General features: G+C 38.6%; 1 protein-coding gene across 1 annotated transcript; it reads right to left on the reverse strand.

Moving 5' to 3' along the window:
* Window positions 1–4,872: 4,872 nt before the first annotated feature.
* rhcgb (Rh family, C glycoprotein b) lies at window positions 4,873–14,812 on the reverse strand. Its single transcript, XM_039809882.1, has 11 exons — window positions 14,464–14,812; window positions 9,932–10,121; window positions 8,725–8,875; window positions 8,300–8,447; window positions 8,016–8,182; window positions 7,599–7,736; window positions 7,279–7,415; window positions 7,004–7,128; window positions 6,761–6,834; window positions 6,322–6,389; window positions 4,873–5,677 (listed from the first exon to the last, which is right to left on the reverse strand). The coding sequence occupies exons 1-11, from the start codon at window positions 14,681–14,683 to the stop codon at window positions 5,644–5,646; spliced, it is 1,452 nt and encodes a 483-aa protein (XP_039665816.1). The 5' UTR covers window positions 14,684–14,812; the 3' UTR covers window positions 4,873–5,643.
* Between the last annotated feature and the right edge of the window lie 3,233 nt (window positions 14,813–18,045).

Here is an 18,045-nt window from a genome sequence, read left to right on the forward strand (position 1 = left end):
TCTGCAGAGGTACTTTTATTTTTGAAGCCTATTTTGCTGATAGTAGGCTCTTTTTACATTTACTTAAAGATCCCTTCCAGATGTTTTTGGACATAACAGTACTCTGCTTGGATTTATAATTTGTGTCTCAAATAATGTGGCTTTTCCACAAACATTCAATTACAGGCATATAGGACCATTCTTTGGTGTCCTCTTCAGCAGCTAAATGTGAAAACAGTCTTCTAGTGTCAAATCCAGCACATTAAATCATTCTGCACAGTGAAGCTCAAACATTGAAATCAAGCAACAATAATAAAACATATAACACAATAAGAAGAGCTTTGAATGCAAAATCTTAACAGAATATTTCCTCATTGTTCTAAGGTGCTTTTACCACAACTGCTGCCAGGCTCACAGGCAAAGACACCAGCACAGTAGATTATTACAGAGTGATTGAACATATTTGAAGCAGGAGCAGCTCCCTCTACAGGAAATAAACAGTGCCACTTTTAATAGCAGCAGAAACATACTACTATATGCCCCCCAACCCCCCTGTTCACTATGCCAACTAACATAACCTGCCATACACACACACAAACACACATAAATACACACACGGTCACAGATATAAGGCCCCCCAGACCTCCCGGGTGATCCGCAGTGGAGCGTGTAGCCACCTGTCAATCACCAGATCTCAGCCGCCTTAAGAGAGACATTTCGTCTGGGACAACGGTAGCCCGTCCCTCCCCATACATTCTGCCTCCCTTAGCAACCATCGCCGGATGACTGAGAGGCTTTGTCCCATCACAACGGGAGTCCACCATTGAACCCAGGAGCCCGTAGCAACCAGAATTAGAGGGTGCCAGAAAGGGGTCTTTTTCTGTGAAACGGGGGAGTGAAAGCTCTGTTCTTGTCCCTTCGTCTGGGATTCATATCAGGGGCCTGAATGGCGTCCCCTCCTCCTTTTAAATGCTGGTGTAACGGAGCGTATGAAGGGGCTAGCAGTGAGTGGATAGGATCATGGTTAATCTGCTGTTCCTCTCCACTGTGGTCCGATAGGGACACTTAAGCAGCCTCTGTGGACAGTCATTGGTGTGGCGAGGCCTGTAGATACCTGGGGAGGCCAGAGCTGGGAGGTTCATCAGCAGGTTGCAAACAGAAGGGGAAAAAAAGTGATGGACAGTATCGGAAGAAGTACTCAGATCATTCAGGCCCTAAATGTAGGCTACCAGTACAACAATACAAATACTCCATCACAAGTAAAAGTATTTTATTCAAAAGCCTATAAGTAAAAGTAAAGAAGTATTATCAGCAGTAGCCTACTGGTTCTGCAGAAAAATGGGTTTTTCACAGATATGAAATCAGTACATTGGTCTGTAAGCAGCATTTTGTTGGTGTAGCTGGTCAAGGTGTAGCTGATTTTACTTTATAGCAGCGTACAGTTAAGTATTTTAGTCCAGTTGTTACCAACTTGATGGTTGAGTCCCCTCCAGTGTGTCCAGTAGTGGAAGACGTATATTCAGAGGCTTTACTTCACTAAGATATCAATACCACAGTGTAAAAATACTTCAAGTAAAAGTCCTGCTTTCAAAAAGTTACTTGAGAGTACACAAGTATTATGAGCAAAATAATATCTAAAATATAAGTGCATATTTCGCAGAATGACCCCTATCAGAGTGTAACTTTGTCACATGTATTGCATTATTATCATTAATGCATTAACATGTACGCATGATTTCAATGTTTTAGCTGATTAAGGTAAAGCTTTTTAACAGCTCCGTGCAGTTAAATCTTGTTACTTGTAAAGTAATTCACCATAGCTGTCTAATAAATGTCGAGTAAAAAGGATGCTTTCGTCTGAAATGCATAGAAAAGTATCTCAAATTTGAGTAGGCTAAATATATACGTACTTTCCAACACTGAGTGTGTCACAAAATACATTTAGATCATTAAAGGGTTAGAAAAGAAAAAATAAATGTTTTGCTGCACAAATTTGTATAATTTTGCTTTTGTTTGTCAAATTATTGAAGATTTTACCTCTTTGGGCCTTAAACATTTTTTTTTTTATTGAAACTATCTAAGTTTAGAAGTGAAATCACTCTTGGGAAACTGCTAACAACTCATGGACATCTAAAACGTGAGGAGGGGCCCCAACTGGACACTGCTTTTTCTGTAAAGGACCACAAGCCCAAAAGGTCTGGAGCCAATACCACGATTTTATAAGCTTATCAAAAAAAAAATGTTAATGTTATGCTGCAACTATATCTTTCAAGTAAATTTCTGTCTTTTGAATACAAGGATCTCAGAATTGTACTAAGAAACCTGAATAAATTAACTTGGTTACTTTCCAGCACTGGTGATGAGGACAGGACTAATGTTGGAAAATTATAACACTCAATACAACCCCAGTATTAGGCATCAAGAAAGACAGTCCAGATATAAATGGTAAAAAGGTTTTGGAAGTCAGATGTAGCTGAAGTTACCTTTGGGGGACACTGAAGCTGCACAAAACGTGAGCAGATTAAGTATAGAGAGAAAAAAGTAAGGTCTTGAATAGTTTATGACCAGTTCTATGGACTTGTGGTTTCTTTCAATAGGAGCTTTTACAGCTCTCTTTATAAGGGAGTGAACATGGATCCCCTGAATACTTCTCTAACCACTGTAGATCCTCGTAACTGTGAAGTGAATTTAGGGGAGTTTAACTGCAGAGTGACTGACACATATGTGTAAACTGTAAAACAGCAGATGATTTTTGCTGCCAACATAATAACCATTAGACATATTATGCCATTTCATTTTCTTAGAATAATACTGAAAATAAGAAAACAAAGCTGAATAGCCACAGCCAGGTGTTCTAACACAACCTCCCACGTTGTATTTAGCCCTGTAGTGCTCTGTATATTTAACATTGTATAGAAGATTACAAACCAATCTCAGCCTACAAACAACATCACTTGCATGCAGAGAAAACCTGCTTTTCCTGGTATGTTCTTTATCATTAATGAGCGTCTCTGCGGCCCCCTGTATGGGAGTATGTTTTGTGAAGCTCCCATTCTAAGCTCTTGTCCTGCACTCTCTTTCCCACTGTCTCCTCCCCCCCGACCTGTCAATCAAAGATCATGATTGAGCCCGGATGGCAGGCCGTCAGTCATCAGCACTGAAAGTGAGGCCTCATTCTCCGTCTGTCCCTCCCCCTTTTCATGCCCCCTTGCCTCCTCAAGTTTTTCCATCTCACCTTCTCTGTGGCCTCTCGGTCCCTCCCTGCTACCCCCTTGCACCCCTGCACACTTTGTGTTTCCGCCCTGTGGAAGTCACATCTGTGGCCAGTGTCTGTCCAAAGGAGGGTAAACATCTTCAAACTTGGCTGTCATGATGCCATGAGGCTTGGCTCCCTCAACCTCAGAGGGGAAGGCCTGGTATCATTTATAAATAAGTCTGATTTAGTTTTAACAGGCCCTCGCATTTGCCCTGTACGTGGCTGATGAATGAACATGAGTAAAGTTGTGGCAGGAACTAGGAGTAGGATGAGAAGAGGCCCGGTTTGTGTGCCTGTGTGTGTATGTATTTGGGAAGTATCGGGGGCAATAGAGGGGAGCCTTTCTTCCCAGCAGGGCTGCATCTTGTTTAATTGGAGCACTTGTGGCACCATTTCCTCCTTTACTCAAACACGTTACTGATGACAAAAGAAAACAGCACTAAGCCTGCCTTTGTTAGCGAGGAGGCTGGACGAGGTGATGGATTCCTCGCTGCTACTCATGTGTGGGAATCATCCACACTCCCACCATGAGCTGCTGCCTGCCTTCGATCATTGTAACACTGCGGCCAGGTGGGTGGACAGACAGAGCACATGGAAATTACAGCTGTCATCAGGAAATTTAAAAAAGGGCTGTTAATCAGATACAGAAATAAACTGCACAGTAAAATGACATTCAGTATTTCAGTATAGACATCATGGTCAATTTATTGACTTTTTTTTAAAATCATAAATCTACTCCACATTTCTACCCAGCAATGTGCAAAAAATGGCACCAATATTCAGAGTATGAATCCAAAGGAATGAGCTCTATCAATCAAATGATAGACTCCTCCAGCATGCGTGTAGCCCTGTCAGTGATCCTGCCCTTTTGCTACCCTTTGACCTGAGGTCATGATGATGAGGCTGGTCTCTAGTTTGTTTTTGGTCACCCGAGTGTCCCGAGAGAGCAATAAGGGTGTGATCTTTACCCTGTGTCTAACTCCACTAGAGAGGGGACACTGAAGGGCTCTTAAATGAGGGAAACAACTGATTTCCTCCTCTTTAAATTGGTAAATTTGGATCTATTGAATCCATTATTTCCTACAAAATTGACTTTTTAAAGTGGTTAAAAGTTATTCAATTACTAAAATGAATTAATGATTTATACTTACTTTATGCAATTATGATGCTGTATTAATTCTTTATTCATTTTCAAAATTACATTACCAATAAAAAAACGTGTTACTTTTCAAAACAGCATGACATAAATATTCTACTGTGTATGTTTAAATGTACAAACAGGAGGTTTTGACAAAATCATAAATTTTCGGATCGATAACGTGGATAAAAATATCCACTTTCTTTTTAGCATTTATAAGCAGTGTAAACATTTAATAAATGGTTTATAATACACTGTACTGTAGGCTAGTTGTGAGCATATCATTTTGTATTAATGTATTTCTCAGCAACTACTCCTGTGGGCACCCATAGGTAGATGCTGGTGTAAAAACACATAATAAATGACAATATTATAAAAAAATAACCTTTTTTCAGAGCTAACATCTACATTATAGTGTCTTATAAGCCATGTATTAAGTGCTTATATCGTGCTTATAAATGCTAAAGTGTCATCTTCCAGTGTTAAAGTTATTTCAAAATTAATATCACAGCTTTTATTTTTAAAATCCATAATCAGTAACATGTTCCATACCTCTCAATGTAAATCGTGTTCATGAAGACACTCAAAATTATTTCTGTTTTGAATGCATCTAATTGTAATATAAACTCAACTAAACATAAATGAAGCTGACAGCATAAAGTTGCCAAAAAGTCTGTATTCTCTTTAATAAATGTTACTGTTCACGGCGGTCTTTTATGTCACATAGACAGAATAAAAATTTGATATTAGAAAAAGTGCAACTCAGGTGGATTTGAAGAAAACGTAATACAAAATATGATTCAAATATTTCTCTTACAACCACTTAAAGTAACATTGGTTATGTTCTCATGGACATGTTTAAGTTGGTTTTAGTCTGAGCCTTTATATCTGGTTTTATGTGACACAAGAGCGAAATTCTGCAGTTTAAGTGAGTAAATCTACCTCTCAATGTTAAAATGAGGCAAATCATTCCACAAATCACAAAGAATGCCACTCATCTAAAAGAATATTTAATACATTAGATTTAATATTAATTGATTTCAACTAAAATATATATACCTTATAAAACAAAAACGATCTTATTCCACTGGCAGATTTTTTCACTTCAAACAAACAAAAACCTGTTAGACATATATTCACTGACAAATAACTGGTTTTAATTGGATTGAAGGGGAATAATTGATAATATTTCTGTCAAGCAGGAGAATAAAAAAGGAACAAAAGGGGCAGTGCGATAGAGACAGAGATCCATCAGGTTCAAGGCCTAGCGTCAGGTCTGCTCCATGGTGAAATGTGACTCCGCTCTGAAAGAAAAGAGCAACATTTAATGTGTAAAAAACAAGGAAACCTCAGAAATGTTCTAGCTCACAGCGTGTGGTGTCAAGGTTTTGATAAATGTATTTTCTTCAGTGGCCTGAAGATAAACCTGTACACTCTTATCACTCTACTGGGTAGATTACACCGACTCGTTATAATCGTATAATTTTAATTTCCTCCGTGCACATGACTTCGAGGTCACTTTGAAGAGCTGCAGAGCTGTGCTGTGAAGCCCACCCCCCCAATCAACAAACAGCACAGGTGAGCTTCACTGCACAGCACACCGAGCACAGGGTCCACGTCAGCATTACATAATCTAGTGCACACTGAATGACAGGGACAGACCCTCAAACACATTCTTAGGGGCATTCTGAGATTTCATGGGGCATTTTTGTCCCCCCTTTGTACGACACCGATCCAGATTTTGTGTTCACACTGTATTCAACAGTATGAATAGACAGTTTTCCTAACAAAGGGTCAGAATTACAAAGAGTCACATGTAGTCTCCGCAAATGTGGATCTGCTGCCACCAAGAGGATACTGAATGCAACACAGTCTACAACAACAAGCACTTCCTGAGATTAGCATGACCAGAATACTGTTGTCAGATGAACTAAAAAAGGACACTTACACATCTTTGTTCTGCATGTGGTTGTTGTACTGAAGGACTGGTGTGACGGCCTCTTCATCCTCAGGAAGCTGTGAACAACAAGATGACTCAGGGGGAGAATAATAGTTGGTCACTAAAAACTACCGGTAAATGTATGATGCTATGTTCACTTGTTGATGTCATCAAATGGAATTTATGAACCCTTTCTCTGTAAACAGTGGTGGCAGAATGACAGTAGCCCATTCAATAACGTACACAATGAGTGGAAAAACATGGTAAGGAACACAAAACAGTAAAATGTTTCTGATCAAGAATAGCAAAAATTCATTCATTTAGTCATTCTGTATTTATAACTTTACAACTTCTGTAGATGAATTGAATGAACTACTGAATGCACTGTGGTTTGATATAGACATTCAAACTGTAAAAACCTCTTTATGGTTGTAAAGAACACTCTTACCTCCCAGTAGGGCTCATCATCAAAACAATTGTCATCTGCGGGATCTCCCCAGATAGGTAATCTTAAGATAAAACCTGAAAATAATACAAATAAGTAATTATCCCAACACACACACAGTCCGTCATCCGCTGCCTGCAAACACATCCATCTTGTTCAAACACTGTAATGTCACAGTTATTTGCATACTGTATATTTTCGGTTATACGGTCAAACTGAAGGGTGGTTGAATAGCTTATTCCTTACCGACAAGGACGCCTCCGCCCACACCAAAGCAGAGAGCCACAGTGAGGCCTGCAGCCTGTAACCCACCCTGCTGTGTGGGTACCACGTCTTTGTATTTACCCACAAAGTCAAAGGTGTTAATGAGCCTTTAATACAGAAAAAGAGAGGAACTCACAACAATGTTGTTCTATCAGAACAAAGAGCCAAAGTATTCTTTTACTGTTTTTTTTTAAGCTTCTATCCATTTATTTCAAAAAGTTACCATGACCTCTCTATTTGTAAGCAGGGCCACTCACCCTTCCTCGCCATAAACGGACTTTGATGCAGATGCAGCAGTAATGGCTCCCACAATGCCACCTATTAGTCCTGGCATGGCATGCAGGTTATGGATTCCACATGTGTCCTGGATCTTCAAATGCTTCTCCATGAAAGGCTGAAAGAGACGTATCCGTTAGTATAAGTTATGCTTACTTAAAAATCTTAACTCATCTTCGTATTTTCATTTATATTGGTGCATTTCTGTAGCCAACTGCCTGGATTGATGACCACTTTCAAAAACTAAACTGAGGCCTATCTCATTATAGTTCTAACACAATAAACCAGATAAATACCATACCGTGAGGTAGATATATCCCAGTGTGGAGATTATACCGCAGCAGAATCCTACGATCAGAGCACCATAGGGAGTCAGCATGAACTCTGCTGCAGTCCCCACTGCAACACCTCCAGCAAGAGTGGAGTTCTGGATGTGAACCTGGAAAATATGTGCAGAAAAAGAGTCACAGAAGAAATTGTGTTATCAGTTTGAGCTCTTTACTGAATGAGTTCACTGCATCAATTGAAACTGATGCATCCAATCACTTGTTCAGTTATTCAGGTGGGGCAAAAGTCAACAAGGTGATCTATTTCAGCACAAGTACTGTCAGCTTGACAAATATACACCCCTCATATTATCATGTCCATCATACATATTAGCTTAACTTTATGAGTCTTCATGACTGACAAAAAAAAAAAAAACAGTGCTGGTAGTTACCATATCTAGTTTTCCATGCTTGTTGAAGAGACTTGAGATGGCCATACAAGTGAGCACAGTTGAGGCCAAAGACAGGTATGTGTTGATGACTGCTCTGTGCTGCCCGTCCCCGTGGTTTGCAACGGCTGAGTTGAAGCTGGGCCAAAACATCCACAGGAAGAGGGTGCCTATACGCAGAAAGCAGGCTGGATCTTAAAAATGCAGCAGATCCAAAGTACCTCTAGAACAATGGGAAGTATTGTGAAAGTAAATAAAATTCAGTATGTAATTAAAATCATGCCCACCAATCATAGCAAAGACATCTGAGTGGTAGACGGAGCCCTGCAGACGACTGCTCTGGTTCAGGTTTGGCCGATAGAGCATCCACGAGATGCAAAGACCATAATAAGCTCCAAATGTGTGGATCGACATGGAGCCCCCAGCATCTTTGGCCTACAGGAAAGACGATATTAGCAGCAGATACAGTAATTACAGCTATAAGAATGCTATGATGTGTTCTACTATGGACCCATATGTGTTTCACAGGATTTGGACGTATGCTCAGTTTCAGCATCAGAGGGCAACTGAACCATAAATACACAGCTCTGAGAACGACATCCAACCTACAGTTGGTGTGTTTGGTGGGTTGTAAAAACATCAGCTACTGTACACAATGGGATGTTCAGCTGAATGATATCAAAACATAAAATCAATGATTGTTTCAACTTACATGTATGACACTCAAGATAATATATTCATCCACAGCAAACAATGTGACGCCAAACAGAGTCAGAACCAGCAGCTGGACAGCACTGACTTTACCAAGCACCGCCCCGTAGGCTATTAAGCAGCTCGCCACACAGAAGTCTGCATTGATCATGCTAGGGAAGGAAACAATGTCAAAATGTAGTGGACAAACAAGGAAATATGACATAATTTGTAATCTGTACTGGACAAAAAGGGATGCACATTTTCAACAACAGTAAACCAAATAAAGAATACAACCATTCAAGAACAACTAGGTCATTTTGAGCACTTATTTAGTTATCCTACTCATTTACTGTCTTTCTCTCTAACAGGAATACAGCCCTCAAATACACTCACCGGCCAATTTATTAGGCACCCCTTGCTAGTACCATTAGAAGATAGGTACATCATCTGTATTTCCAATCTTCTATTTTCCAAGTTTGGAGAGTCTGTGCCAATTGCAGCCTCAGTTTCCTTTTGCTGACATGTGCAGCCATTCTCGTCTAATCTCGGCCATCAACAAGGCATTTTCTTTTTTTCGGACCATCTCTGTAAACCGTAGAGATGGTTGTGCATGAGAATCCCAGCAGATCAGCAGTTTCTGAAATGCTGAAACCAGCCTGCACCAACAACCGTGCCAAGTTCAAAGTCACTTTTCTTCCCCTTTCTGATGCTTGTTTTGAACGTCAGGAGATCACCTTGACCATGTCTACATGCCTAAATGCATTGAGTTGCTGCCACATGATTGGCTGATTAGATGTTTGTGTTAACGAGAAGTTGAACAAGTGTACCTCATAAAGTGGCCGGTGAGCATAAATTGAAACAGAGCAACTTATGGCGGCACTTCAGCAGTATCATCAGTTTCTGTTTACCTCCAAGCTATTGAGTCCACAAACACTATTGTGCCTAGACATATCATTATGGGATCCTGTCAGTCAGACTGGTTTGTCCACCTCACAGTGTATCCCTCCCTGTGTTTTGTTCTATGAAAATCATGCACATGGAATCTGCATTTTCAGCCAGAGCTGAATAACATCACTTCTTTGAGATGGTCACAGTTGTGGCCTTTTATGCACTGTAATATCATTGAGCCACAAGTTACTGTTGTTAGTTGTAAACATTCATCACAATTAAATAGAATAATGAGAAGGGATGCTTTGGACTCATTGAGAATAAAACCAAACAATTACTTTTCAACTCCAATTCTGATTTTTCCCTCTGCATCCAGGGAGTGGAACCAGCCTTGCATTAGCAGTGCCCATTGGATGCCGAAGGCTGCGATAAGGAAGTTAAAACCCACCGCACCGAAGCTGTAGCGCTTAAGAAATGTCATCAGGAAGCCAAATCCAATAAAGATCATTACATGGACATCCTGAAAACCTAGGTCAAAGACAGAAGAAGGGAGAGATGAGGATGATCGGATGATAGGAATTGGCACAATTAATAGAAATGAGGAGGAAAGGGTTGCACATCCAGAACAAATTGGAGTCAATGCATTATTAAAATAAAGAAATGAAACAAGGATTCTGCTAAATAAGTTGTCAAGGTTAGTGATATTTTATATATACGTCCTCCATTTGACGATCAATATTGCCATATATTCTAGGCTTATTGCAGGTATAGTATATCTCTGTGCTCTCTGGAATATGTTTTCCAAAAGGAAAGACACATTATATAATGCAAAAAAAATAAACATAAAAATATATCATTTCATATATCATTAAATCATAATTACATCCAATGCTGTCATCAGGACATTGTTATTTCAGGAATATGTATTATTTAGCCAATCATTTTAATGTAAATGATTAGTTCCTACTTATTAATGAAATTATATATGAACCATTTTTGTGCTTTTTGGTCAATTTATATACATGTATATAACTATTTGTCCTTGTAATGTGACAGCGCTTGTACAGTGAGTCCCACACTGACACATGGACTACAATCTAGGCACAAACCAGTGCCAAATTTCTTCATGAAAAGAAACAAAGCCTGGTCCCTTGCTAGAGTCTCTGGAAGTAATTCGATTGGATTGCTTTTAGACAACTCAGACAACAGATGCACATCTACACCGCCGAGGAAAGCCCAATCTGAGTACTTCTGGACTTAGTCTCTAGCTCATATTCAAACCCTGCATATCTTTGTAAGGCTGTAGAATTGAATAAAAATAACAACTTCTCCTCTATTCCTACTCAGATCAAGGTCGAGGACTGTCTAGTGTGACCATGAAGAGATTAATTTAGCCTTCAATAAACATTTTGTAGCTGCCGGTCACCTTTTTGAGAATGGGGGATTAGATCGCCTTCCAACTGATGACAACGTATTCACTATTCATCGCAGGCATACATTTACCCTTGATACTGTCTGTTCAAGTGTAGTTAAAAATGCTCTCCTTACCATCGATCACAGGAAATGTACTTGAGAGGACAATTTAGACCCCTGTTTTCTTAGGCTCCCAGCCCATATTATCACAGAACAAATAACTTTTCAATCCTTCATTTCCTCAGGTATAGCCTATAGTTCCCACCAGTAGAAAATGGCTCATGTTGTACCCCTAATTAGGGAGGTGATAAAAACAATCTCAACAACTATAGACCAATATCCAAACTGCCATGTCTGTCAAAGATCCTGGAATCACTGGTGACTAATCAATTTAAGGTGTTTCTGTCTAGAGCCTCCATTTTGAGCCAATTTTAGTCGAGCTTTAAAGCAGGGCACAGTACTACAACTGCTGTTACTTTGGTCGGAAATGACATTGTATCAGCCTTAGCCTAGACAGTGTTGGGCAAGTTAGGCTACTTCCAAAATGTAATACGTTACTGTCATTTGTGAGTAATTAGCTAGGCTATATGTTACTGTCTCTGAATTGTAATGCTTCACACTACTTTTGCGTTACTTTGAGTTACTTTCACCAAAATAATAGGCAATGACTTGGCAGGTAGCCTGTGAATTTTCACCACCGGATCAACATCTTTGGCCACTTTAATAGCCTACATCATAATTTATTTATTCATATTTTGTATTATTAATCTGAATCTGCAAAGTAAATTAAAAAATAAATAGTGAAGTAAAACCTACAACAGACCTACTTGACTATTCAATTAAAAGTATCTAGCTAGCCTACATTATTGTAGGCTATTGAAGTAGCCTAAGGTATAGAATTTCCACCGCTGATTTATGTAATGCTAATATTTACGTGTAGCAAGCCAGACAATAATCCCTGAATATCTGTCAGTTGCTCGGACACACGGCTGTCCGTCCGCGCTGACGTAGCCTACTGTTACCTGTCGGGAGATGTTGTCCGTCCCATCTCTGGCTCTGACCACGGGAACAAGGACAGGCAGGCAGCACCTCGTTTCAACCATAGACTGTATATTATATTAACAGTCTATGGTTTCAACGCAGCGTAAAATTCCATGTAGGCCTACGTATTACCATCTCGCAAATGTAGAAGATGTCTGCAGTCATCTCAATCCTCGCATTCCAGCAACAGGAAACCATACTCTTTTACACGCGGACTTTTTTTTCTGTGCCGAAATGTTTCGCGGTGTTGGTGAATTCTTTACAACAACAAAAAAAACTTAATTTCGGGTTAAATGCATTGTAACTCGCGTTACTGAGATTGTAACGGGTATAATATTACCGAAATTGTATTATTAATGCGTTATATTTCTGCGTTACAGCAAAAAGGAATACATTACTGTAATTGTTTTACTTTTGTAACGCGTTACTCCCAACACTGGCCTTAGATTAAAAAAAGAAGAACTGTGCCACACTATTTGTTGCTCTTTTCTAAGCTTTTGACACAGTAGATCATTGCCTGCTCTTACAGAGGTTACATAATATTGGCTTTGATATTAATGCTTGTTATTGCTTTAAGAACTATATCTATCAGAGAGACAACAATCTGTTAAATTGGGAAGCTACAATTCAGAATTTTTGACAGTAACAAAAGTTGTTCCACAGGGCTTAAATTAGGTCCAGTTATTTTCACCATATATATCAATAATAACATTTTTGTTAAACTGTCATGCCCATCGGTAAGCGGATGGAACAGTGCTGTATTATGTTGCTGATTATGTTCATCTTGCAGTTGAAAACTTACAGTGTTCCTTTGATATTGATTGATTAAAAAATGTATTGAATCCTGATTATGCTTTTTTCCAGAGCCAGAGCTATAGATTTTACTAACCTTAATATATCCACTATGAACGGACTCACGATTGAGAGAGTCACAGAATATAAATATCTTGGCATCTGGATTGATAAAAAGCTCTCTTTCAAATTTCGGGACATTATCAGACTCACTCTACTGACTGGCTTTTGCTTCATGTTCCACAAGCTCAGTCTAAACTTGGGAAAACTGCTTTTAACTTTAGTGCCCCTGACTCCTGGAACAAATTAGCACTTTCTTATAATTAACTCACTTGTGCCTTTTGGACAATTTAGAAATCTTTTAAACCTGCAAACTTTTACTTGCTTTACATAATTGTACTTTCTTTTGTATCCGTGTCACCCTAAATTATTTATGAAATCGTTGTCTTGTTATCTCTCTTATGATGGTGTATTCTTTTCTGTGTTGTTGTTTTGTTGTCGTCTTTGTAATTACTCAATGACATTGCAAATGAGGGTCGGCCCTCAATGATCTTTCAAGTTTAAATCAAGGTTGAATGAATAAAGACTTATAATTTAGGTGTATGTATGATAATGCACAACTAAAATACTAGAAGGAAAAGAAACCCAATAAAACAAAATATTTACAATGCCTCTATTATAACTAGCAACAATTCCATCTGCTCAGGAAGTCCTTGGGGTTGTGCTTGAAAGTCTCAGAAACAGGGGGTCTTTTCTTTGAGAGACAGTTCATATGACACACCTCAGGATACAATGGGTTTCCACTGTATTATGAAATATTACAGTTTCTCTAGATACATTTACAGCCCAAACCCTGGGTCACATCAGACTGGATGGTTTTTTTTTTGGTTTTTTTTTACAGCCTAACAAACAACAAATGATTCAAGCATTTTTCAGGATCCTGAAATCAACACTAGCAGTGGCATAGTGTTGGAAAATAAGGCCCCATGACTTTAGAAAGATACATAGTGTTCTGACAACAAACTGTGTCAGGATGTTCATTTATCATCTGACATCCAACACCATTTCAGAGATGGCTTCTTGTTACTCTGACACCGTGGGTTGTTGTTGTTGTGTAGAATAGAACCACACACATACATTAAACTCAAACGTACAGCCATATATATATATATATATATATATATATATATATATATATATATATATATATATATATATATATATAAATCATTTAATGATAATAAAGTGTGTCTTTATCTGTACAAAAAGTTAAATGTTGACTTGTCAGCTACAGTTAAACTGAAAAGAAACCCTGAGCAGAGTCAAGCCCCCAGGGGAAATGTGCTCCTGGGGGTGTCAGAGCCTTGTCAGCAACATAGGAATAATATTAAATGCCAATAGAAGTACAGAAAAATATTAATAAAATGATAAAACAAAAAGCTAAATGTGCAGAAATTTGCATGCATAAAGAGTTAGTTTATAGTACAAAGGCAGGTGTGTAAAGATTTAAGGGTTGCTAGATTATCAAATTAGGAAATAAAAGAGATGATTGAGATATTACACATTTGAAAAAGAGATTATATTAGAGAAGGAAGAAATAAAAACACAAAATTGGGTCACTTACTTGGATATCTGAAGTAGAAGTCATTGTCAATGTCCGATAGATTGTTAGCTTTTTTGTATTCTGACCAGTGTGAATCTGATTCTGCATTGTAACGAACAAAAATCCCAAACAAGATGATCATGGCAGTTTGCCACACAAAGCACACTGCTGGAAAACTGATATGAACATTAGTATTCTTTGGATAGTCGCACAATTGCCTGAAGCTTTGAATACAGCCCATTGTTTTGGTTAGTTTTAATCTTTTGTATGCTTTTTGTTTCTTTTTAAAGTAATAAGACGCGCAACTGAATTATTCAAGTGAGCCGTCCTCTGTAAAAGTACCCTGAGCATCTTAAGCAAATGTGAAGAGGAGAAAAGATGTTGGTGTTTGCTTTAATATGAGGACACGCCCACAGTCACTCCCTCTACTATGGCACTTGATATGCACTAGACACTGTTTAGGTGACATATCATAACCCTCATTGTGTTTTGTCTACCCATCAACCATGCAACTTTTGTCCTCTGGGTTTAATTGTTTACAAAGCATGCAGTATAAATTATCAGCCAATTATGTATCTTTGCCATCTTTGTTCCTCATTGCCACTACCTTTACATGTGTTTTTGAAATTCATGGTCAAAAAAACCATAAAATATAAAATTAGAAGAATTAAAAAAAAGAAGAAATTATGAATTATTTTGACTAATATTTATGTTGATGGATTATCACAGACTGGTATATATCAAAGTTTAGTCAGGATACTGTTTTGAAACCATTTCAAAAGTCTTAATAGCAGCACATAATGACACCTGAAGTTGGAACGTTGCGTAAAACGTAAATAAAAACAGAATACAATGATTTGCAAATCCTTTTCAATGTATATTCAATTGCACATGCTACAAAGACAAGATATTTAATGTTCAAACTGATAAACTTATTTTTTTTGCAATATATACATTTTTTTTGAATTTGACGTTCCAAAAAAGCTGGGACAGGGGCATGTTTACCACTGTGTTACATCACCTTTTCTTTTAACAACACTCAATAAGCATTTTGGAACTGAGGATGCTAATTGTTGAAGCTTTGTAGGTGGAATTCTTTCCCATTCTTGCTTGATGTACAACTTCAGTTGCTTAACAGTCCGGGATCTCCGTTGTCGTATTTTGCGCATCATACTGGCCACACATTCTCAATAGGAGACAGGTCTGGACTGCAGGCAGGCCAGTCTAGTACCCGCACTCTTTTACTAGGAAGCCATGCTGTTGTAACACGTGCAGAATGCAGCTTGGTATTGTCTTGCTGAAAAAAGCAGGGACGTCCCTGAAAAAGATGTTGCTTGGATGGCAGCATATGTATGTACCTTTTAGCATTAATGGTGCCTTCACAGATGTGCAAGTTACACATGCCATTGGCACTAACACACCCCCATGGCCAGATGGCTTTGCGCTGATAACAATCTGGATGGTCCTTTTCCTATTTGGCCCGGAGGACATGACGTTCATGATTTCCAAAAAACTTTTGAAATGTGGACTCGTCAGAGCACAGCACACTCTTCTAGCCATCCCTAATCTTGTTGACCATTTCATGAATCTTAAGATACAGCATTATTGTCCTTTTTGAAACAAAAAATATACAAAAGATTAAAACTAACCAAAACAATGGGGGTGTATTCAAAGCTTCAGGCAATTGTGTGACTATCCAAAGAATACTAATGTTCATATCAGTTTTCGAGCAGTGTGCTTTGTGTTGCAAACTGCCATGATCATCTTGTTTGGGATTTTTATTCGTTACAATGCAGAATCAGATTCACACTAGTCAGAGCACAAAAAAGCTTACAATCTATCGGACATGTTCAACAAAACAGTGTTTCTTGTCAGCAACTGATACTGAAGAAAGTGTAACCTTTAGCTTATAAGTTCCCACCTTTCATTGCCTTTGCAGCTAGTCATGGTTTTCAAGACTTGCTCTTAAAGCAACACTAGAGAACTTTTCCTGCTTCTGTCCCCCTACAGGTTGGAAGAGGAATTGTCCATTACATTACATCATGCAAGTTTGCCAGATCGTGTAGCGCAAGCTGTAGTTCCAATGAGACAACCTGTAGGGGGACCGAAGCGGGAAAAGTTCTCCAGTGTTGCTTTAACGTAATTCACAAAAAGCATTGAAGCACCTGCAATTTGGAGCCAAAGAAATTGGCCTTTTAAAAAAAAAATGTATGGAGTATGATAATGTCTGTCAGTCCATAACTTTGGTCCAGACTGAAACATGAAGTTTTGTGCAGACAGTTGTGGTCCCCAGGGGATTAATCCTATTGACCTTTCCTGTAGTGCCACCAGAAAGTTTAAATTTGTAGTTTTTGAATGAAATATCTCAACTATTGGATGGTATTTAACGGGGCAGGGTTGGTAAGTGTGATTGATTAACTGACTTTTAGGAAAAGTTATAAATTCCTCCTCTTAAGTGTTGACCTTTGTACATGAATTATGGCCCAAAACATTAGATTTAGTCATCATAACAGTTTAAGTGAGGATTGTAAAACCAAAAAAAGATTCCTGGTCATCCCGCCTCTCTGTCTGTTGAGCTGGACGCCTCTGTCGCTCTGCCTGTCTGTTAGGGCTCTGGACAAGGTTACAGCAGAGAGGTAACTCACCAGCTATCTGCAGACAGACAGGCCCACTTCCTCATTGCTGCTTCCTGTGTCAGTGTTTTAACGTCAAGCTGTGTTACAGACAATCCAACTGTTTGCTGTATTGTTAGGAATAATGTATTTCAATATGAAACAGTTATTAAATCTATTAAAGAGCAGTTTTAGGTGGCCCTGAGAGCTCATTGTGGGGATTAGTGGGTTACTGTGGGAGACCAAACTCACATTTATACCTGGCATATGAAGGGTAGCTTGTGTGGCAGCTTTGCCCCTACTGTATGTGGCTTTCCTGTGGGCACACAGACCCCCCCCCACACACACACACACCTACAGTACAGTTAAAATGTTGTTTTAACAGTACAGTTTCTTAAAGATACTCATTCATTTGAGAAAACCGCTAAGAAGTTACTCTTTCTGAAACCTTGGATAAAAGTTAAGAAAAAGGCATACATTTGCAAAAATTAACAAGTTGTAAAGTAAATGTATTTAACAGAAGATGGACCAGGACAAAGCCAATATTGAGGGAACTTTTAATTCATGTTTAAATGTGGCCAACTAAACAGAACCTCTTATGAAAACTTAGTGGGAATTGTTTTGCATGGAAAACGGTTTCCTTTGAAGCAAAAAAAAACAAAACAAAAAAAAATTGTACCATTAATAACAGCTTTAGGGCAACCCTGAATTTCTCCCATGAAATAATAAGGCAGCAATGGGAGCCTTAAACGTTCTTGAGATTCTTTGATAAAGACCAAGGTCATGATTTTCCACTTGGCTGCTCTGCAATCATCAAGCAGTAAAACTGCAACAGTAGCTTTTTAAAAATGGCCCAGTAATGTTCAAAACAGATCTCTCCCATTATGTCTCATGGTTACTTATTCCTATTTACACTTGTTAGTTAGACATTTCAACCTTCTGGATTTGATGGGAAAAGATAACATTCTGCGAAAAACATCATTTTGGTTAA

The sequence above is a fragment of the Perca fluviatilis genome, chromosome 8, assembly GCF_010015445.1.
Source record: "Perca fluviatilis chromosome 8, GENO_Pfluv_1.0, whole genome shotgun sequence".
Lineage (NCBI taxonomy): Eukaryota > Metazoa > Chordata > Actinopteri > Perciformes > Percidae > Perca > Perca fluviatilis.